This window comes from Anarhichas minor, unplaced genomic scaffold (assembly GCF_050575085.1).
Source record: "Anarhichas minor isolate MPS153535 unplaced genomic scaffold, ASM5057508v1 ptg000041l, whole genome shotgun sequence".
NCBI classification, from domain to species: domain Eukaryota; kingdom Metazoa; phylum Chordata; class Actinopteri; order Perciformes; family Anarhichadidae; genus Anarhichas; species Anarhichas minor.
The window spans coordinates 1,615,606-1,638,943 of NW_027466487.1; the positions used below are offsets into that span (position 1 = coordinate 1,615,606).

A 23,338-nucleotide genomic window follows, 5' to 3' on the forward strand; every position below is an offset into this window, starting at 1 on the left:
AGCAGCAGCAGCAGGTATTCTGGGCGTGGATTATATCAGAGGTGTGTAAGGAAGAGGTCGGTTTGAGGTGTGTCAGCATTCACAGCTCGCAACGATACAGGAAGAGACCCACTGACAGCTGGATTTAAATTGAACGACGCGCACATCCATTGAAAACACTTTAGAATTCAGGATTCATAACTTTGCAACGCTCTGTTTATAGCGCGTTTGGAAGATGAATTCCAGCAGATATGACGTAAGTTTGGTTCAAATTTAACATTATGCTCGTGTCAATGACAGTGTGCGTTGTTTTCTCCCTCAAAGACACATACTGCATGCCCAAAGATTGTTTGCTTTGGGCCTGGATCTGTTTTTCTGTCTGTGTCGGATTAATTAGGCTTTCATGTAACAGCCATTTCAAACCCAGATACTTTGGCCTTTGAAAACGTTTCTGTATTCGATCATCAGTGTGTTTTCATTCCAGGATCAACACTGATACTAGAATGGAGTTTTCACTATATTATGGATGTTTGAATGAATGATAAAGTCAGGAACACTTGTTAATAATGGCGTTTCTCTCTGTGTTGTTGCCAAAATGCATGTCTGCTGCCAAACAAAGACTGACTGACTGGAAAGTTTTGAATTTGATGGTAGCATGATGTGGGAAGTGAACATTTTTCAGAACAAACGTCTTCTTTGTTTATTTCCATCTACATTACTATAAGAAAGGACATAATACTAATCAACTAATAATATCATATACTAAATTGAATATTAAATGAGGGTAATTATATGATCTATTCTGCAGAATCTTTTTTTTTTCCATACTTTATTTCCAAGTTATTCTTCTTTTGCATTTCATACCATTTAAAAAACATAGTAATTACTTTCAGTCACAAAGGCAGATATGTCATCATCAAACTTAAATGCTACTTGCTGATTTCACATTGATGTTTACTGTTTTACATGATAATTGCTCGTTTAATTTTTTGAGAAGAATTCTTAAAGCTGTGTGACCTATTTTTGTAACCTACCACTTATCATATCATCATCGCTTGTGGTCTGAATCTGGTAAATTATTATACAAAGAAGGGTTGATCTCTGTTCTGTCATGCAGAAAGACAGAGAGGCCTAAACCTCAGTTCATTAACAAGGACCACGGCAATAAAAATACGAGTTTCAAGAGGTTTATTGCGTGATGGAATTATTGTTAGATTTAGGAAGGGGTCGAGGGATGAAGGGGTAGGGTCGAGGGATGAAGGGGTAGGGTCGAGGGATGAAGGGGTAGGGTCGAGGGATGAAGGGGTGTAGGGAAGAAGAAATGAGGAGGGTAGAGAAGATCGTAGAACAAAGGTTGGGCGAGCGATGGGGGACCGTTGGTGCCCGATGGCTGGCGGGAACTTGGGGGAATGTAGAGTGGGAGCTGTCTCTTTGGAAGCTAGAGAGAGAGAGAGAGAGAGACTTTGTGCGGAGGAACTGAGCTGTGTTGAGGGCATGGTCCATGTTCCTGAACTAAGTTTAAAAAAAAGTCAATACAAACAGTGTCACTATTAATTGTTGATATTTGCATTGCTGATTTTTGTTTGTTTTTGTCAACTTTATGGGTAGACATTGTTTTTCCTTTTTAAGTTTGGTTGAATGTTATTTACTTTTCCAAAATATCAACAGCCAAACCGAAGAACTGTGTAGCCTCAGTGTTGTGTACATCAACTACAGGTATATTTCGTGGTGAATTGCAGTGATTTATTATTGAAAAAGAAGCTTCTGAGTGTATTTGTTTGTTTGGGCAATAAAGGCCATAAACAAGTTGCCACAGTTATTTTAGATCAACCAAAGTGTTAACTTAAATCAGAATAAAGAAAATAGCTTATGTAGTGTAATATTATAGGTCAAATTCTCCTGGAACATGCATACATTATGTACATATCCATACAGTTCTTGTTACTACATAATCCAGTCTTGTGGGCTGAAAATAGTGTCTGACAGGTAAAGGTGAACTTCACTCTGCAGGGACCTATTAATGGTTACAAGGCTTTGGTCAGTGCTGCTGAAACTCACCGGCTCTCTACCACCTTTATTTGACAGCTTCATGAAAACAGTCCTAACCCCTGGGGAAAGACATACTGCGATGTATCAGTATGGGTTCTGCTAAAAACGTGGGCAAACACTAACAGGATTCAGGCAAAATAAACTCTTTTCTTTCTTAAGTTGGTGTGACATCAACAAGAACTTCAAAAAACAGTAGCTTGTTATTAAAATCCATATTTATCAGAGCCTTCTCCCAGCTCATACACGGCAGGGTGCCCACACTGTAAGGTATTCGACACAAGAGAATTGCCAAACATGTCCTTACTTGACCCCTCCCTGCTGCTTCGGAGACATGACAAAACAAACTAAGTAAACAAGTACTGTTTTCTTTTTTTTTTTTTCAACATTATATATTTCATTTTGGAAAAGGTGTGTGAGATGTGTGGTGGAAGATATCCCATACCTGCTTTGCGTGAGTCTTTTAATGCTTAAATCAAGAATACCAGAGGTTGTCTTTTGAGTATTTATTCTCTGCGCAGAGAAGGTTCAATTATCACAACAGAATGCGTCCAGTCTCAGTGAGGAAGAACCCCGTGTAAAGTGAGCGCGCTTTCTTTATACAGAAGGAGCAAAGATGGGGGCCAGTGTTGCAGACAGTTTGGTCTTAGACTGATAGAAACAACACTGACAAACAAACGGCCAGGCGGCCTTGGCGGCGGAACATTCTCATACAACACAGGCAACGGTGAATTCTTCTTTTGCACAACAGAGACCTGCTGAAGTTCAACAGAGTTCAGAGCAGAAGTACTTATGCATGAATACTGAGAAGAAATGTATACTAAGTAAGTAGAAATATATACTACGTAGAAATTTACTATTACAGATTCTCAAGAAAATATTTAGCTGCATTTTTGTATGAATTAAGAACCAGTAAAACTATTGTCTTATGTATAAAAAAAGCAAATGTATTTAATAGAAATACTACTAGTTTAAGTACCAAGGTTGTCATGCCACACCTTTTGCCTTTGTGAATCTGAAAGTAGGGAGAGATGCTCGTTTTAAATTACATAAGATGTACGAGTAAAACTGTTGGGAAATGAACATTTCTTCCTTTGTTATTATTTGATTACTCGCAGACAGTGAGTTCAGTCTTAGATACGGGATCTAATGGGAATACTGTGAGTCAGTCTGCTCTCCGTTTATGTGGAGACTTAGTGGAGTTGTCAATAAATAATTCTTCCTCTTGCATTTCAGGCCACACCTGAAGGGCAGTTTTGTTGAATCTGAGCAACAAAAGTCAAGTATGCGATGTTAACGTCACATCTCTAATTATTGACTCTACTGAGTGATAACAGTTGACAAAAATTGATTATTTCGAGTTATATTAAGTTTCACTCAGGTTCTTGTTTGCACTTTGTCCGGGCTTTACAGTTTTGGCCAGTGCACCTGTCTGCAACTTTGCGTAAAATAAGATCTGTGTGCACAAACTGAAGCAGGCTGCTTCCATATAAGGGCAGCAGCAGTGTCCTTCATTTAGTCTTCCTCATTTATGTAATGAGGAAGACACAATACTTTGGATGTTGTTGATTTGCTCCCATTCTTCCGCTTAGCTCCACTTTGAGCAGTAAGGTGGTAGTATGCCACAAGGCTGTAGCTCCTCTGCACTCACAGCCACCTGACTGATTCTGCACTACAAGCGGCTAACTGCTAAATGTGTGCTTAGGGCTGCTGTCAAGTGAGAGGCATGTGTAGGTGTTTGTTTACCAAAAGTAAATATGAGGCCACTGAAGCCTAAATTGCATTGATTGGCTGGTGCAGCTATTTGATGGTCCCTTGTGGTTGCAGTCTTCAGGCTGGTTTGTCGGGGTAAGACTGATCAGTGCTGGAAGGTGCGTGGAAGGCATATGAGAGCTTTTTAAAGGGGGACTCCACTGATTTAACACATCAAAGTCTGTTTACAGGTCTTGGGGGATATTCCTGCATATGTGAAAAAAGTTGTATGAAATCTGATAAATGTCCTTAAGTGATGTCACTTTAACACTACTTAGGTTGAAAGTGAAGAAATCTTGGGGGTGTGGGGTTAGAAATAAGTGAGGTTATCAGACATCCGTAGCCCGCTCCTCATCTCTGCTTGAGGCGAAAGCAACTCCAGGCTACATTCGCAGGTAGTCGGTGGTTGAGTTGCATCATGGGTAATGTAGGTGCCAGGTTTTGACAAGGACGAAGAATGACTAAGGGTACATCCCGAGTCTCTTAATTGCATCCCGGTTTCCCTCACTAGTCAGTGTATGAGCTACAGTAAATGTTGGTCGGCACGCCCCCAGTTTGGTAAATCAGACTGGGAGCAAAGCAAGTTACGGACAGTGGCAGCAAAATCTATTGCCTAAAAATAACAACAATATCCATTTAAGTATGGCGAGCCTTTCTTTTCGGTGTCTAAAATGTTCCTGACCCCCAAAATATAAAAAAAATCTGCCAAAACTTTCTTTTCTTGCTGTTTTAAGGATGAATGTAAGAAAGATTATCCTGGAAAAAGCTTTTTTCCCCCACTTGTTCTTAAGTAATCAACAAAGGAGAGAAAAGACTTAGAAAATGGATCAGTTGTTATTGTCTCGCTTGCCCCCTATAGGGCTTCCGTAAGATAGTCAACTAATCAGAGAAAGAATATCAGGCTGCAACTGTCTTAACAGACATGGAGGTTTACAAAACAGGCGGGTCACACACAGTTATGACGAGGGGTGTGAGACTGATCTGTGGAATTGCTGCTGGCCTTAGGAGGAGGCAGGTCTTCACTGACTGATTTGCCGAAACAATGAAAAAGAAGCCCATAGGCCTTTTTGATTTGTCACAGTAAGAAGAGCACTGGTGTTACTACTAGCATTAATGATAACTTTGTTCTGTTCAAGTGTCCCGGTAAGTTGTGACAGTGAGCCAACATGCACAATACCAGGACTGAAGCAGCTGAAGGGAATTCATTGTTCATCCATCATTCATTTGATTATTTACACTTGTGCTTCTCCTACTGGGACATGTCCTCATGACCCGTTCGATCACTGTAACCATAATTACCATGTGTACAATGTCCCCTACTCACTTTGACTAAACTGTTAAATGCTTCAATAGAGAGAAAAGGTATACGGTAGATTTCTTTCAAAGAAATTAGAAAGGAGACGCTTAAAACGTAAAATTAGAGGCTGCCAGGCACATCTCTGTGTGCATCGGAGGAGGCTCTTGGGAGTCTATAGCCACCCGACGTGAACACAGGAGGACAGTTTAGGAGATAATTGGGCAAAGGTAAAAAAAAAACAAAAGTTATGTTAACCCACACACAGAGATACCGAACTGACTTACACAGCAGTTTCACACTGTTTCTTTCACTGCAGTATCATACTAGTAAAAATCTGTATTCTAAGACCGTTATTTATTTTACTAAGGACACTAACACAGCACTTCATAATGTCAAATATTGCACAACTTAAGTACATATTACATAAAATAGCTGTCTATGTGTTGGCCAAAACACGAGGTTTTAATCACTTCGAGTCTTTTCCGGTCGACTCTCGTTTCCTCTTTATTACTCGCAGTTTCTCTTTCTATTTTATGTGAAACAAAATAATCCACATGACTAATGTTGTTTGGGCTCCAGGCTTTGAGGTTTTTGCAGCCCTGTGCTCTGTAGAATTACATATTGATGTTTGATTTATTGAGCATTGAAACTTAAGGTCACCATCATGACAGAGTGTCTCGATCATTTCCCCTTGTCATTGTCAAATCAAGGTTTTAGAATATTTATTACCAGCAGAGTCATACTTTGATATCATGTTATGTTGTAAATGCAGTCATCAAATTAATATAATTACTCAAAGAATCTAAATGTGTACAGTCCAGTAAACAGAAATAATAAGTAGCTAAGAGGTTTACAGGAGTTTAGTATCATACATTACAATATATTCCATCTCTGATTTATATGCTGACAAGAAATCTGGGTTGGTATGAAAAATCATGTCAATAACAACCAGTGTTTAAATGACATTTGTTACTGTGCTTGAGGTTTTCTTCTTTTTTCTTTAACCACACCTCAAAGCAATGTTAACTTCCCGCTTGTCAAACTGGTTAGAAATGCTCTGCAGCAACTGACTGCAGAATGTTTACCAGCAGTTTAGATTATGTTCTTGTCAAACATTAACATTTTGTTTTAGTTTGCATCAGCATGTTGTGGCCTTTCCTCATAAACCAGTGTTGAGTCAGGCAGCACTACTTCCCCTTTAACACACTGAGCTGGTATTTAATTACCAATGCTACACATAGTTAAAATGGGATAGTAGTATCTAAGAGTGAAGAATGGGATATGATGAAGAGCATGTAATGGTTTTATTGGACTGTGATCAGGGTGACTGATAGAGAGAGACCCTGGAGCACTTGCTGACCCCATCTCCAATGATTCCCCTCTCTCTGGCCCATGATTGCTGTTAGAGATTCCAATTAGAAAGCATGTGTGGAAGCCCGAGCTGGGTAAGAATAGGCCTTAATTGCCATGAGTTATCATCTAGACTGATGTAATTGAGCCCCCATCTTAAGGGGCAGCACATCTGACAAATTGATTTAATACCAAAGTGATTCTCCATCCCTAATGGCACTCGGGCTTCTTCACTCATGTGCTACAGGCACTGAATTCATTGTGTGTTGATTACTAACCGGCCTGAAACCTTTCTCTCAGTCCACCCACTTGAAATGGCTCAACAACAGACACACACACACACACACAGTATCGACAGACACGCATACTCATACAGCCTAAAGCAGCAAGCTCATAATCTCCACAAGCGATGTGAAGGTATGAGTGTGGGAGCTTTGTCACATTTACTGAACAGGTTTTGCCAGTTTCTTTTTTTTTTTTTTTTTTTGTGCCAACATATGCCTAACTTGCTTGTTTGAACTTGTCACTTTTGGAAAGTAGTTTCATATCCTGTTTTTTTTTTCCTGTTTTCCTGTTTAAGTTCAACGGTTTGAATATTGAAAAGTAAGGCTATTTTTGTTAGTTTTACACCATTTTGCAAATAATCTGTCCCTCGAGGACAAACTCTGCCAACCTCGATTACACTGATTGATCTCTCTGTTAGCCTGATAACAGAAGATATTTTCCTACTAAAATTCAGTCCTAGACTAGGAGAGAAAAAAGGATTAGTGTGTTTATATGGTTGTTTCTCAAATTTTAGCTGCATATAAATCCCATCTGATGATGGCATTTGGCCGACATCATTATCCTACCATTTCAAACAAATTCATTTATAATAATTGTATAAACGATCAGTTTAATTAAATTTACCGGCAACTATTTTGATAGTCAATCGGTTTGAGTAATTATTTAAGAAAAAAAAAGGCAAAATTCTATAATTCCAGCTTCTTTACTCCTCTCGACATTTGAGGAAGTCATCTTGGGCTTGATATTTTTCACCATTTTCTCGACCAAAACAACTAATCGATCAATCAATGTTACTTGCAGCCTAATTGTGATCTGTAGATGCAAATAAGCAAACCCATTTTTTGGAGGTTCCCAGCTAACTACCCTGCATTGCTTATTTTATCTATGAGGAGAAAATGTGATTTGTTTAGTCAAACTATTGTTGATGACCCAATCCTTGTAGAATAATTGGGTGTCTATTTTAAGGTTTGAGTAAAAGCAGAGATGGTGTTACTGTAATACTGTTAGACTGCAGGAAAACACTTCTCCCTGTTGTTCACCATGTAATCAAAGTAAATGCTATCTGCTTTCAGAACATGGCACACTTGCTGTATGTGTGCTGACTCTGTTCTCTCTTTTTCTGCATCAGGGTCACAATCACGAGCGGGTTGACTTCTTAACCAACAAAGAGAAGTTGTCATCAAAGCGGAAGTTCGGCATTCTGATCGGGGTTATTGTGGCGTTTCTCATCCTCGCGGCCGTTGCAGCGTTGCTCGTTTGGTTGTTTGTATGTGAGTATAGTTGACAGCTTTCCTTTTCTATATCATCCAAGTAAAGAACTAGAACTAGGCTTTTATATGTGTTGGGATGTTGGACATTTTTGTACATAAATCAAGGTTATTCTTAATGGAATTAAATAAGAAATTCTTAATATTTACATTTCTAACATCAGTTACTGCCAGGCACAACATCAGAAACTCCAAAGTGGATAATTCCCTCTTGCTGTGAAGGCACAGCTCTTTGAAATATGAGTGACTTGTTTGCACTTTGTAATTTCCCATTAGTGTTGGCCTATTTGACTGCTCCAACTTCTGTCTGTGGCACAGCTTTCCTTTCATTTATACAGGGTCTGATAAAACGGCCTCTGAAGTCGTGATAAACAGCCTGTCTGCTCGATATGACATCACACTGTACTACTTTAAGTGGTGTCTCTTTCATCAGAGGCAGCTATCTCATAGCGCTTTGTTGACCAAACACTTAACTCTCATCTGCTTCTCCCCTCCTAAGTTAAAGATGCTGATTCAGAACCCAGTCTTAGTCAGCGGCTTGGCCCATCAGCGCAGGTCTTCAGTGGGCATATGAAGCTGGTTGGTGTACCGTATAACGTGAAGCTGGAGAACACCAACAGCAAGGAATTTGAGAATTTGGCGGTCAACCTGGAGGCAATTGTAAGTTTGACTCGCAAAAAAGATGACGTTCCTAATTTTGTTCCCTTTGTATCATCTAGATTGTTTTAGTGTTAACTATTTTAGCAAAGTGTTGCACTCAGTTCCCTTCCCTCACTGAGGATTAGTTGTTTGGCATCATGGAAATGCTTTTGAGAATGCCCCTCTCAATGCACAGAAACTGCTGAAGGCACAGTTGTGTAGGAGGAATAAAACGCAGTACATACTCTTAGTAAATCCCTCAAAAGCGTCTCCCATTATTGGAGGCAGAGATGTTTGTTGCAGCACTTAGAAGCATGTTGATAGTTTAAAAAAACCTCACTCAAATCCCATCAAGTGCACCCTTTCTCAGTGTAAAGCTACAGAAGTGAGGGGGTTGGGTGAGGTTTAGAGTGGAGCTGGACTATTAGATGACTAGATGATTGGGGGAAAAGCTTTAGGGTGAACTAGTTTTGCACTTGTGCACAACAGAAAGGACAGCTTTTGAGGAGTAGTTTCAGATCTAGGTTACTGTTCACATAACAAGTACAACCTGGAGATTATGCCTTCAAGCAAACAATGCTAGGCTGAATGTATGGTAGACCCGCATTTAAGACCACAAAGTATGACTGCAGCCTGATACAGTTCGCAGCTCACTGCAGCTGAAGGCAAAACAGTTAATTGAGAATCTCAGTGTTGTGTGCTTTTCATGGAAAGCGTTTTTTATGTTAACATGCTAATTTGTACTTTTGTCTTTAGGCAGACAAGCGGAAATCTTGAACATGTTCTCTTCAGTTAAAATACATCTTCTCTACACAGCTCAAGGAAAACTACAAGAAAGATCCACTCCTCGAAAAATACCACACTAAGTCTGTGATCTCTGCTTTCAGGTAATGTGAGATCTTGATTTCTAGTTTTTCTATTGTGCTGAACAGATTGCGTTTATTAAAATAGCCAAAATCAGGGTTAGATGAGGTCTGCTGATCATGTGTGTATAGCAGTGTACTGTAGTGGGTTGTGAAGTTCTTCTGTAGGAAATCACAAGGAGTTGGCTTTTTGTTTATTTACAGTAATCCAAATCACCCATGTTCCACTAATCTTTGCTTCTTCTTGAATGTTGAAGCTTGTTACTGAAGGGTGTCTTTATGCTCTTCCTTCACACAATCCATCCATTGCTCTCTTATCCCTGCTTACACCAGTGAGGGTGTGATAGCCTACTATTGGTCCCAGTTTGATATTCCAGTCGAAGACCTGGAGGTCGTGCCGGAGTTCTCAGAAGAGCGGGTGTTGGAATCATTGGAGACTGGCCTAAAGGAGCAGCGCAGCATGCAGAGCGGCAGTGATATCAAGATCAGTGAGGTCACCGCCTCATGTAAGTACCACCAGGGCCAAGGGGGAGGGGCTTCACACCAAGGGGCCAAAAGATGGGGACAAGGAGTTTGCTGCTGGCTTCAGAATATGACATTTGACAATCAGCAAAATGAACCTCTGTGAATACAGATCTAAATAAGGCAATTGTCATCTCCCATCAGCATTGGTATTCTGTATACTTTCTATTTGTATTAAAGGAGCTTCCTCTGAGTTGTGCTGATAGGATGATAGCAGATAAACCAGACCTCTCTGCTTGTGCTGCATCTGAGATTGCACATTTGATGCTGTTTGGATCCTCTAATGGTATTAGCTGGGCTCTGGCCTGGCTTGAGACGGCCATTTTTCTTCCTTCTGTCCTCTCAGCATTCACATTGCATTTGTCCACATCCTGGCCACCTGCCAAGCGCTGGCCCTGTGACTCAGTGGTTTTGGTCCCTTTTAAAATGATTTCTGTGGTTATAATTTGATGTTGCTGTCCCAGATAGTTAGACAGAGATGTATGGGATGCTGCTGTAGGGCAAGGTGAGATGGAGCAGAAAGAGCTTCACACCATCACCAGTTCCCTTAGCCGCAGGGAAATTGAACAGAAAATGTGCAACCCACATATTTTAGGCTCATGCATCAAATCCTATAAGCTTCCTAACATTAGCGATCCATTCTTACCTTTCTGCCCCCCCCCCCCCCCCCCCCTCCCTCACTGTCTCCAGTCACAGATCCTCGCATGGCCAGGAACCCCAGAGCCAGTGAGTACAGTGTGTCCCATTTCAATCACTAGTAGTTGTAATTTTCCAGCTGGCTAGATGCTCACCCTCCTGCCAGTCTGTAACGAATGGCTGGCCTGTACTGTACATGTGCTGCTCTTGTCAGAGGTTGAGAACCCGATATCAGGCCGGAGGAAGTCAGTCACTATGCCGACACATTTCTTTGACACTGTCTGCTGATTTATTACCTTGGGATGATTAGAGTACATTACATTACCATAGTAGCTCTGCTATCCTTGCATGAATCTGTGATCTATAACATGAAGGATGGAAGAACTTGTGATTTACATATTATTAAAATGTGTCATTTGTAATGCTGTCATTCATATGCATAATTAAAAATGATTGCAAGGAAAATCATAAAAGACGCAACCTTTACAGTCAATATTTTAAAGAAAATTAAAAGTTAAAATAAGCAGAAAAAGATATAGAACATGATGATCAGATTTAAATTTCTGCTTTTGCCAAGTTACTCATCTATGCTCACTGTATGATATAACCAATGTTGTTTTTCCCCAGACGAGTGTTTCTACCGTCTGGAGGCTGAAGAAAAGGCAAAAATATTTTCGTCACCAGGGTACCCTAAAGGCTACTTGCCCAAGTCTCGGTGTCAGTGGCAGATCCGTGCTCCAGAGGACAAAGCCATATTTGTCTCTTTCCCTTCTTTCCACATCGAGGATGACTGCTCTGATGATTTTGTCTCCATCTTTGACTCTTTGAGTCCAGATGATTCTCAGGCCATCACAGAGTAAGTCAGGGCTGTGAATGGCCACCCAGTTTGGGAGACATGTTAGTCATGGCACAAGACACACTGATGCTTTTATGAAATACAATCTTTATGGATGGATCATGGTTTTACTATCGTACTACTTACTTGCGGTATGTCGTGCAGTATTACTTGCACTAATGCATCTCCTTTGAGACCAGTAAATTCATTCATTTTTGCTTCCACAGTGACAAAAATCATATTCTCATTTTGCCTTGAACCTTGGTAGCAGGGTTTGTTTAATAGGGCTCAACCAACATTTGTCTCATTTATTTAGCTTGATGATCAGAGAGAGGGGAAATGTAGTTCTGCATGATTCCCAGAGGACAACCACTAGGAATCACTTGACTGCAATGTTGCAGAGGGATTTAGGAGTCAAAGCTTGTTTGATGTGGGTGAAAAACATGTTCCACTTCATACCATTTCCCTGCATTTGTGATTACAGCTTTCGTTTTCTTTTTTTTTTGGCACTGAAGCCTTTACGCTGCATCATATTTTATTGTTAACTTTTGAGACCTCGGTGAGATTGAGTTGGCTCAAAAAGACCTCTGCTTTCAAAATTTGTGAAGGGTGCCAACCTGAATCCTGCTGCACCATTGTGTGTAATTGCACTTTGTCTATGGGGGAGGGTTATGATTCTGAACTACAGCCTCCTGAATGAAACGCCAGTTGTAGCTGCAGGCAATTTCAAACTCGGAAACCATTGCCAAACAAATATGCGTTACCAAGAGATGCATACATTTTTTATAAAGCTATTGAGCGATCAGCTTTATCCAAGGTGACATGAGGTTTATGAGAGCCATAATACAATACTCTATAATGACATTATTCTACAAGAGGTGGATGTATTACTGCTCTTGCAGCGTCATTTACACCTGCCGCCAGCAGTATTGGAACTTTTTGCTAATGTAACTAATGTTTGACTTTGAAACCCTGCTGAAACAATTTCTATCTAGTGCTGGCACATCTCTCCTTATTTATCTCTTTCTCTACCTCTCTCTGCTTATATATTGATTTATTTTCAAATTTGTTTGCTGAATTGATGTTTTACTGCTTCTGATGAAAAAGAATTTTAGCTGTATTTGAGTTCCCTCAGGAAGAGCAAAACTCTGTTCAGTAAATGCATCAGACGTTCAGCTCATACTTTATGGTTGTATTTACTTCAGTTTGTTGCAAACACCTCTTTCTTTGTGCACCATCTTGCTTGACTACTCATCCTTTTCTCGCAGGAAGTGTGGTCAGAGACCCCCCTCCAACCCTCTGGAGGTTACATCATCCGGCAACATCATGCTGATTAATTTCATTACTGATTCTAATGTCCAGAAGCCTGGCTTTGAGGCACAGTATACTGCCATCCCCAGGTCTAGAGGTAATTAAGGCATTCATGGCACTAACCATCATATTCTACGTTGGTTTACCTTGATTTGTTTAGTTCTGTTTATACTTGAACCCATTAATGATTTATAATATGTCATGCTTGAATGTAAATATATGAAGTGTTCTTTTCAGTTAAAACCTGTGGTGGTGTCCTCTCTGAAAACCAAGGAGTCTTCACCTCCCCCCTTCACCCCAGCTTCTATCCTCCTGCAGTGGACTGCAAGTGGACCATCGAGGTTTGCAACATTGCTCCTCTCCCAGGGCCCCCTCCTCTACCTGAAACCCCTCCACCCACCTCCTCCTCCTCCTCCATCCTTAGCCTGCCACGAGAGGAATGCTGAGGCAGCACTATAGAAGCCAAGCTGTTCAGTACCTCTTCTATCTTCATCTGTCAGACCGCTGTTGCTGCCGCAGCTCTAGCTGAGCCGCAGTGTTTTGTGTGTTGGTTTTGTTTGCTGGTGTGTGTGAGTGCGTGTCGTTGTGCATGTGTGCACCCACAGCCTGTTTGGGTGTGTTGCGAACTTGTCGTCTTGCATTTACATGGGATACAGATGCATGTCTTGGTCTGTAGGTAGAGGAGTGACATGCATGGTAAGTAAGGTTGTTATGAACCAATCAGCTCTTCCTCTGTGCTGTAGGTCCCTGCTGGCAATAAGGTGCGCGTGAAGTTCACCATGTTCCGCATGAAAGAGCCTGGGGTGGACCTCCGTGTGTGTCATAAAGACTATGTGGAGCTTATGGGCAGAAAGTAAGACTTAAACTCATTTAACTGAAAAATGCTTCCCGAAACCGTCTGTTGTTAACATCCATCACAGTTTACAGACTGACTTCTTGGTCCAACTTTGACCCACTGTACTTGTAGTATTTGTGCGTGCACACAGTTTTCCTGTGCAATTTAAGTTACTCTCACTTGCAGTTTTACTTCCAAATAAAACTAAACTAAACTATTGCTTTGTTTACATGTTGTCTGACTGCTCGTGTTTCTTGCCCTGTTGGACATATTTGTAGTGATATTGCCCTTTACTCTAATGTTGGCATTACTTCAGTAAGCATATTGTCATCATAACCACTACAACTGCAAAAATGAAAACCATAAACCTGAATTTTCATTTGAACATTGTTCTGCAGGTATTGTGGAGAAATGTCCTCTTTGGATCTGACCAGCAGCACCAACGTCCTAGATGTGAGCTTCCACTCTGACGAGTCCTACACTGACAAAGGCTTCAGTGCCACCTACAGCGCTTACGATCCCAAAAACCGTGAGTTAAAAGTCTGTTTCACACCCATGTTTATGCGACACTTGGCGAGTTTGGTGGAATGTTGCGTCGTGACTGTGACACTCATAGCCTGCCATTAACAGAGCAAGACAGAGGGAGTAACTGTGTTGTCAGAGAGACTATGAGACGGCAGCTGACTGACAGTCAAATGAGCTGTTTAGTGATGGAGGCTCAGAAACTGCAGCAGTGAAACTCAAGAGCTAGACTAATCATTAGAGAGCTTGTTTATTTGGTCCATTTTATTTGCCACTGTCAGTCAGGAGCACACCACTTTCAATACCCTCCGCTCTTTATGTTGTCTCCCAGTTTGACCAAAATGGATTTATAATTGCTCTGATCAACAGGGACAAGCATTGGCAACATGATGGATGTTGAGAACATACACTGTCACTCCCTCTCGGTCAATTTATCATCTTCTTCTTCTTCTTTCTCTCCTTTTTTTTTTCTCTGCTCCCTTTCTCTTTTCTCTGTTTTTGTGACCAGCTTGCCCCAACAAGTTTGCCTGCGCCTCTGGCATGTGCATCGGGAATGCGCTGCATTGTGATGGCTGGAACGACTGCGGTGATATGAGTGACGAGATAAAGTGCAGTAAGTTCCCCCTCGACCCAACTGCACTTCTTCTGTCTCCCCCCCTCCACCTCATTTCTTATCCACTCCCCTATATCCTCCTCTCAGTCCCTTAAAGGAATAGTTGCGCATTTTGGCAAATACTCCTATTTGCGAGAGGTGAATTATGTGAAGATCAATACCACTCTCATAACTGCCTGTTAAATTTACAGTAAGGCTTCGGACAGCAGCCATTTAGCTTAGTATGAAGGCTAGAAACAGGAGGAAATAAGTAGTCTGGCTCTGTCCAAAGGTAACAAAATCTAAAGAGTAAAAACGATGAGGTGTCGTTTTATGGCGGCTACATCTGTATACAAGTCTATTGTTTGGTTGGGCTCAGTGATTTCCTGGAGTCTTGTCGTTATTGTGAGGTTGCCAGGCTCCAGGAAGTTACTCACGGCAAACGGCCAAGATATAGGGGAGAGCGGGGTAATGTGAGACACCCCCTGTATCTAGGCAAAGGAACACATTTGTGGTCATGTGACCATTATGTTTTCAAGCCCCTCCCATTCCCCCCTTGCCATGAAGGAGAAGTTGGTGCTGGTGCTGTGGTAAGTATGTTTTTTCACAAAAATGTGTTTTTTGCATGTAAAAGTAAATTTTCTTGCTGTGAACTTAATCAACTGTTGTGTCAAAGCAAATTGATTCAGGTAGAAAAACTTATAGCATACATGTTGATGAACTTCCAACATATAAAACCATGTGATTGATGCTAGCTGAAGATTAGCCTGAATTGCTAAGAGATGTTGTTTTTTCTAAAATAGTAGCTGTGGGGTAAAGTGAGACAAATGATGTGGGGTAAAGTGAGACACTGTCTCACTTTACCCCACCATGAAGCACAAGTTAAGTTTAGTCTTAAACATATTTTAGTGTAATATTACATAACATATGTTTTATTTTTAATGTCATAAACATTGTAGAAAAGCCATCATGCCAAGAAACTACACCAGGAAGACAACCTGGGGCCAAACACCCCTCGCAGAGATGGAGAGTGCAGCCGCTGAGGTCATGCAAGGAAAGAAGTCCTTAAGAAAAGCTGGAAGGGATAGAAATATTGACAAGACAACCCTCAAAAGATTCATAAAGAAAAAAGAGAAAGGGGAAGTAAAATCAGTAGCCTGGGGTGCAGTAGCTGAGGCAAAGAGAATATTCACAGATGAGATGGAGGAGGAGCTTGCCAAACACTTGAAACAACTAGCTGACCAGTTCCATGGCCTTGCTCCAGTTAAGTGCCGTGAACTGGCATTTGAATACGCAGAGAAATACTATATCCCTGTCCCTGCCAATTGGACAGAGAAACAATGTGCAGGTAGGCTAGGGTGTGCAAGAGATCACATGATTCTGTAGGTTAACTTAGGCCAACTGATCTTGCCACAAAGCTAAATCTTATAATAATGAATTCTCTACTCTTTAGGAGAAGAGTGGTTTGGCAGCTTCCTAGCACGTCGCCATCTCTCTGTCCGAACTCCGGAGGCAACATCCCTGGGAAGTGCTACAGCCTTCAATAAAACTACAGTGGGGGAGTTATTTGAAAATCTGGCTGTAGTGATGGACAGGTGACAGAATTAATTCTTTAGTTGCAAATGTTTTATGGAGAACCTCAGAAGAATCCAGGGAAACAAGAAAGAGTGGGAGAGACCCACGTTTGCTATAAAAGAAAATGATGTGGCACATGTTCCTAAAGGTGATGTGGTGAAGAAGCTGCCTCAACCTAATAGGCCTGGAGGAACCACACGGAGAGAGCAACTCTTCACCTTTCCCTGTAACCTTCAGGGCTGGAATGTAGAGTAGGTCTTGTTATAGAGTATGAGGCTGATGTTCTAATCCAGGTGGGTCTAGTCCTGTGTTCTGAGTCCCAGGCTGTTCTAGCTGGTTCTGATTATGGTCCCATGACTGTGTTCTAATCTAACTGGTTCTATCTGTCATTTGAATGTTAATTAAAACATTTTGAATTATATTATGTTGTATATGATTTTGTTCGGAGTTACTTTCAAGTGTTTAAAAAAAATGTGCTTAATTGACCAATCCCCATGATTCTGTTACTAGTCCGATATTAGTTTTGGAATGTGTGGTTGTCAATCTAGCTGTCAGGATTCTAACTGTTACAACATGTGTTGTTATGGTAGTTTTAAAGTGGAAAAAGTAAGTGGATCAGTTTACCCCCAGCTGGTTCACTTTACCCCCTTGATTTCTCTGGTCTGTCTCACTTTACCCCTAAGCTGGGGTAAAGTGAGACACAAGACCACTTTTTTAAAAACAATCATATTTTCACTGCCCTTTGTCCTGAAGACATTCTGACCGTTTCCATTGCTAGGAAACATCCTGAATTAATGGGAAATGTGTAAATTTTACTGGTATATCATTTTAGCTCGCCTAGAGGGGAGCAAATGTAAAAAGTGTCTCACATTACCCCGCTCTCCCCTAGTCTCGTACACAATCCCCCGTAAAAACCACAACCTCGTTTTCACACTTTAGGTCTAGTACAAATTAAGTAAACTAGATATGATGTGTTAATTATTGAGATTGTGTCAAGCAAGGCTAGCTGTTTTCAGTCTGTGTGCTAAGCTAAGCTAACTGGCTGCTGGTGGTAGCCTCATATTTATTATCCTACAAACTTTAGAGTGGTATTGATCTTCTCATTTAACTCTTGGCATGAAAGCGAAAACGCATATTTTCCCAAATATCTAACTATTCCCTTTCTCTATTTATCTTTTGATCGACTGGTTAAATTATATCCAGTGATTTGCGTTGGTGAATATGCCTTTTTCAAATCAGTCATGTACATCTTCCTCAGTTGCACTGTCTAATACAAGACATTTCTATTACCCCAGAGTGTGCCAAAGATCAGTATTCATGTGACAATGGCATGTGTAAACCAAATCTCTGGGTGTGCGATCGCGTCAACGACTGCGGCGATGGGAGCGATGAGAAAAGCTGCAGTAAGTATTGCTAAGGCACTCAAACCCTATCTAATGCTATGCTAATTGTGCTAACGTTAAAGGTACATGACTACTAATGCTCTGGTCACTGACTTCTGGGCAGTGTGAAGTCATTATTTTATCGGTAAAGGAATTTATTTGAAGCTTTTGCCCAATTTGCTCAGCATCCCTCCAGACGCGTAATCATGTGTTATGCACGCAAGACAAATGGAGACAGATGCTAATGTCCACTGTAGCTGCACTGCTAATATCCTTCTGAAACATATTGGCTTGTCTTCTCCTCATTCAAGTTTTCACGATTATTTCATTGTGATTTCCTCATCAGGTTGTGGGGATAATGAGTGGCGCTGTGGTGACGGGCTTTGTATGCCTCAGGATGTTGTGTGTGACAAGAAGATGGACTGTGAAGATGGAAGCGACGAGGCCTCTTGTAAAACCTGTAAGTGGCTGCATTTATTCGCTTCCCAGCTAGTCCGGCACTAAAGCAAATAAAAAAAGAACCCACATGATTCATAAGTATGTTACACAAACCATTAAGCAATTAACCTTCGTCAGTTAAGTTTTAGAATTTTACAAAGATGATGCACTGAAGATTCAAAGTATTTTTCACGTTATTTGAGCACTCTCTCATTTTCCCCTACTCTTCACTTCACTCTTTATCAATTTCCCTTTCACTCACTCACTCAGTCAAACACCTACACACACACACACCTACACACCTACACACACACACACACACACACACACACACACACACACACACACACACACAGAAGACTCCCTTGCATTTCCTTTTGATTTTCACTTCTGTGAATAAAGGGGGATATTAGACCTCAACCCCAATCAATACCCCCAATCAATGCAATCTGCTCCTCAATCACAATGCATTGTGCATTCAAGCGTCACTTTGAAGCTTCGCTGATTGCTAAGTTTAACCAGTAAAATACTATGCGATGCCCTAAAGCTTTGATTGAAATACGCTATGTGTTTTGATTTTGGGACCTGTTTCCACCCCTTTGTAGCTCCGGGCATCTGCTCTGACTACAGCTTCAAGTGTAAGAACACAGATTGTGTCAACAAGGTGAATGCCGAATGCGACCGTGTTAACGACTGCTCTGATAACTCCGATGAGGCCAAATGTGGTAAGAAAGTATTTTGGAAAAATTTAGCATTTTTACAATTAGAAAACAGCTGCAAGTGGATCTAATCTCTTCAATGTCATTCAAAATAGATTATAGAAGAGCTCAGTTGAGCTGCGCGTTGGGCTGTCTGTTAGAAAAGAGCCTCCGGCCTTGACTGATTTATTTATTTCCTTCGTCTTTGAAAGCCGCTCCTGTCATTTCTGAAGTTTTTGTTTTTTCCTCCATTTAAGCCTCAGGGTGTGTCTGTGTTTTTTTTTTTTTACTGTTTTTTGATCAGCTAATATGCCAGTGTGCCTTATTAGGATTCCAAAGAGTCATACTAGCATTCACAGCCAAGTCCGGCCTAATGAGAGCTTCCAGTCAATTTAATCTTCCCCTCTGATCAAGCATGCCAGTCTCGCCTAGTATTTTGCACTCACCATCCAACGCCCTTCCTTCCTCATAATATTCACTGTTTACATGTCAGATTGTGGCACCAGGCCCTATAAGCTGAACCGCATCGTGGGAGGGCAGAACGCTGAGATGGGGGAGTGGCCCTGGCAGGTCAGCCTTCACTTCCTGACCTATGGACATGTTTGTGGTGCCTCAGTCATATCTGCGAAGTGGCTCCTTTCGGCCTCCCACTGCTTTGTCACCAACAGCCCACAGTGAGTCACATTTTACATCCATAACACGCATACACATGTACAGAGTAGAACTGCACTATCTAGCTGTCTGTCTGTATGTATAGATATGTATGTAACAGATTCCCTTTCATATATTTTAGTGTAAAACTGTTGTTATTGCCCTTTTAGATTTTATTATTCATCACAACATTTTTATTACATTTCGTTATGCAATATTTTCAGACTTATTCTGCTGGAAAAAAAGAACTGTGCACAACAGAGGACCATTTATATACAAATTGCAAAGTCTGAAAATTAGCCCCATATGATATAGTTCATTTTGAAAAAACATTGGGGGGGGTACATGAAAGCATGGAGCTGTATTCATCAGAGCCCTGTAGGTGGAGCACTAACCATGCTGTTCGACCTGAGCCACATCTATTGTTGTTGAGAAGGGAATGTGTTCATTTTCACCCATTTACAGTTGGTGTTGATTATAAAAAGAAATATATAGAATTATATTTAATTTGCAAGCATTTTCTTTACGGTCATATATCATCACAAGTAGTATGTCATTTTGAATATTTTTATACTATACTATACTATTATGAAAATGTAATCCAATACAATCTAATCAAATACTACCTTTTGTAATGCTTTTGTTGAGACTCTTGGAGAGGATGTTGGATTGCTTCATGTTGAAAGCGGTTCTTATCATTTTGTCTCAACAAAAACTGAAACCTTACACTAGCATCGGTTGAAGGGCTGTTGTGTTGACTTGTATTAGGTTGTACACATGTTCGTGATGTTATATGCTCCCACGTGTACAGTAACCTTTGCCCCATGATGCAACCACAGAAACCATGTACCATCCAACTGGCAAAGCTACAGTGGCATGCAGGACCAGTACAAGCAGGGTGGCGTACAGCGCAGAGCAGTGAAGAGGATCATCTCCCACCCGGATTACAACCAGATGACCTTTGACTATGATGTTGCACTGCTGGAGCTCAGCGAACCGCTGGAGTTCACCAACACCATCCGACCCATCTGCCTACCCGCTTCCTCCCACATCTTCCCTGCAGGCATGGCCTGTTGGGTCACAGGCTGGGGCGCACAAAGAGAAGGAGGTATTATGCATGAACTGGTGATTTTGGGTTGACCCGTCGTCATTTTTTTTTTTATTGTTGGTTTCACTGTAACTCATTATTATGCTAATTCTGAATATTTCTGCTGTTATTCCTTGATTATGTGTGACCCACTCTACAGTTGTAATTTTCCTTTTGGCATATCTAACTCGCATCAAAATTAAGACATCCCACTCCTCCCCCATCCTTCTCACAATGAGCTATTCATCTCTGTCCTTCATCTTCCCCCCCCCTTGCCCGCTTCCTTCTTCTTCCCTTCATCTCTTTCTCATTCTATCCTTTATTCTTCCTCTCTTTAATGTCCCACCCATTTCTTTATCTTTCCCATCGTGACATACTTCTTCTCTTCAGCTCAACCCTCCCTCCCTTTTCTCTCATCTTTTTCAAATCTGCTCTATTGCATTACGCCTTCTTCCATATCCATATATCAAGACAGATGTCGGCTCTCCTGGGAAGCCTCTTAAACCTTCATTAGCTAACTCTATTCCAGCCCATTAACACCTTTGATGTTGATGATGAACACAGAGGTCACATGTCCCCTTTGTCCTGCTCTTGCAGCTGCAAAGACACAGCTGCTGCAGAAGGCAATGGTGAAAATCATCAACGACACAGTATGTAACCTCGTCACGGAGGGCCAACTCACCTCCAGGATGCTCTGCAGTGGATTCTTGGCTGGAGGAGTTGACGCATGCCAGGTGAGACCGAGCAACACGTTCTCCAGAATAGAATAAAAGGACAAAGGGCTGATACAGATGGGTTTTCGCACTTGTATAATTATCACGCTCTCACATCCAAACCCAATTTATAACCGCTCTCCCCATACTATCCTCACCAGGGAGACTCTGGAGGCCCCCTGGTGTGTTTCGAGGAGAGTGGGAAGTGGTTCCAGGCCGGCATTGTGAGCTGGGGTGAGGGCTGCGCTCGTCGGAACAAGCCTGGTGTCTACTCACGCGTCACCAAGCTGGTAGACTGGATAAAGACAGAGACAGGGATTTGATGATGTCAGTAGGAACAGGGAGGGTTGCAGAGCGGGGATCAACAGCATAGTGCTAAAAATATTGGAGACGGAACATTTGAGTCTAATTCAGGACAAGTCTCTCCAAGATGTATTCATTGAGCAGCAGACTGAGGATACTGTTACCACTCGCATGAATGACTTAAAGCACTTTATTTGGTTACCAACTCCCAGTTTCCCACTCCTCCCACACACTGAACATTTTACACAGTTTTTCAAAAAGGTAAATTGTAAACGGGTGAGATGCCTTCATCCTCTTGGGCAGAGTGAATGTTGCACTTTGCCAGTGTGCTCATGCTGTAGATGGCTGTGAATTTGGGGTTTTATTAGTAGTATAAGTATTTTAAAGAACCGTAATTCTCGTTTTAGCCATGGACTGTATATAAAAAGAGGGATGTAGTCACCGGGATGTCACCTATTGGTTTGTGGACTGCCGTTTTGAAGTCTGGAGTTTGGCATTTTGGTCGTCACCATCTTGGTTTTTGGCGGTCGCCATCTTTGCGTTTTGCAACGTGACATGAGCGGGTGAAGCTAAGTACAAACGAATGCTGAATATGTCATTTTTGGCGACCAAAAATCGATCAAATTAACTTTCATGAACTGAAAACACACTGTGAAAGGGTTAAAGTTATAAGACAAAAACACTGACAAGTCTCAGACTGGACAGCACCGAGGTAGAGACCTGTCAATCAAAAGGTACCCTAAAACATAACCTGTTTTAACCTGTTCGCCACAAAACACTCCTACATTACCACTGACCATTTTCAGCATAGAAGCATAGCATAGGTTTTCAGATTGATTAAAGCATTTTATCTGCCGGACAGCCATTAGTCTCAGATTTGATTAGTATTGTATAAATATGAACTTTTAGAGACATCAGCATTACCGTAATAGAAGTTAAGATAAAAAACCTCAACCTGTTGTTCAAATCCATGCAGGGACATTTTTATACCATACTAAAATCAATGAAAGACAGAAGTATAATCAATCTAAAAGCTCACAACAGTAATTTTAAGTATACCAGATTTGTAGTTTGTGGGCTAAAACAGGCACTGACATGGAAATACGGAAGTGCCCCTGAAGTTGTTTTAAGTTCTTGTTGATCTGAACTAGATCAGTGTTTCTATTACATACTGACTTAGGCTCACTGGCCTTGCCTGGTCTGTGAATGAGTTGCCAAAATGGGATATGCAATGAGTTCTTATCCCTATGAGAGTTTCCTCTCTTTGGTAATGACCAACTCGGTCAACTTTTAAATCTAAGATTTGACTGGATGATTTCTTTTACTCTGTGTGCCTTCATCTCTGACTTATACTGGAAATATTGTATCCTGGATAAGCAAACCAAAGATTTGCGAAAGTGTTATTTATTGAAGGGGAGAAATTTGTTGAGGATAATGCTCAGTGGCCCCCTTATTAATTCCATGGAGCTTTACACTCAAACTATACAAGCGTAAATGTGTATTTTTCATAAATTAGGGAGAAGCCACAACTTTTAGATGGAAGATATTTTCATGAGCATTGTACAGTGTGATTTGGGATATGGACATATTTTATAATCTGTCTTTATATGTTTTAATACGAACGAGTTGTAGTAATAAAGATCTTTTATCTAACTCTGCAGTGCCTAATTGCATTACCTGTATCATTTGTCTTTGGCGAGGTCTCATTTTGTATTATGTTGTGCATAATAAATGCATGTCTTGTGAGACCTTGTCCCCT

At 41.1% G+C, this 23,338-nt stretch overlaps 1 protein-coding gene and 1 long non-coding RNA gene across 2 annotated transcripts; both read left to right on the forward strand.

Annotated features, from left to right (window-relative positions):
* The first annotated feature begins 214 nt into the window (after positions 1–214).
* On the forward strand, positions 215–23,232 carry st14 (ST14 transmembrane serine protease matriptase). The gene is made up of 19 exons (XM_076109556.1): positions 215–244; positions 7,839–7,980; positions 8,477–8,637; positions 9,433–9,503; positions 9,813–9,985; positions 10,692–10,736; positions 11,265–11,493; positions 12,741–12,880; positions 13,021–13,124; positions 13,527–13,636; positions 14,017–14,147; positions 14,649–14,753; positions 17,603–17,710; positions 18,036–18,149; positions 18,733–18,852; positions 19,319–19,499; positions 20,316–20,584; positions 21,161–21,297; positions 21,438–23,232. The coding sequence occupies exons 1-19, from the start codon at positions 215–217 to the stop codon at positions 21,597–21,599; spliced, it is 2,532 nt and encodes an 843-aa protein (XP_075965671.1). The 3' UTR covers positions 21,600–23,232.
* Positions 15,205–16,728, forward strand: LOC142969619 (uncharacterized). Its single transcript, XR_012959130.1, has 2 exons — positions 15,205–15,322; positions 15,692–16,728. It is a non-coding gene; the product is annotated as an uncharacterized LOC142969619 (long non-coding RNA).
* Positions 23,233–23,338: the final 106 nt, after the last annotated feature.

Excerpts from the sequence above, each read along its gene's own strand:
- st14 (XM_076109556.1), top strand. The coding sequence starts at position 215 with ATGAATTCCAGCAGATATGACGTAAGTTTG. Across the intron at positions 10,737-11,264 it reads CCCCAGAGCCAGTGAGTACA|ACGAGTGTTTCTACCGTCTG; the intron begins GTGTGTCCCATT and ends GTTTTTCCCCAG. Across the intron at positions 12,881-13,020 it reads TGCCATCCCCAGGTCTAGAG|TTAAAACCTGTGGTGGTGTC; the intron begins GTAATTAAGGCA and ends TGTTCTTTTCAG.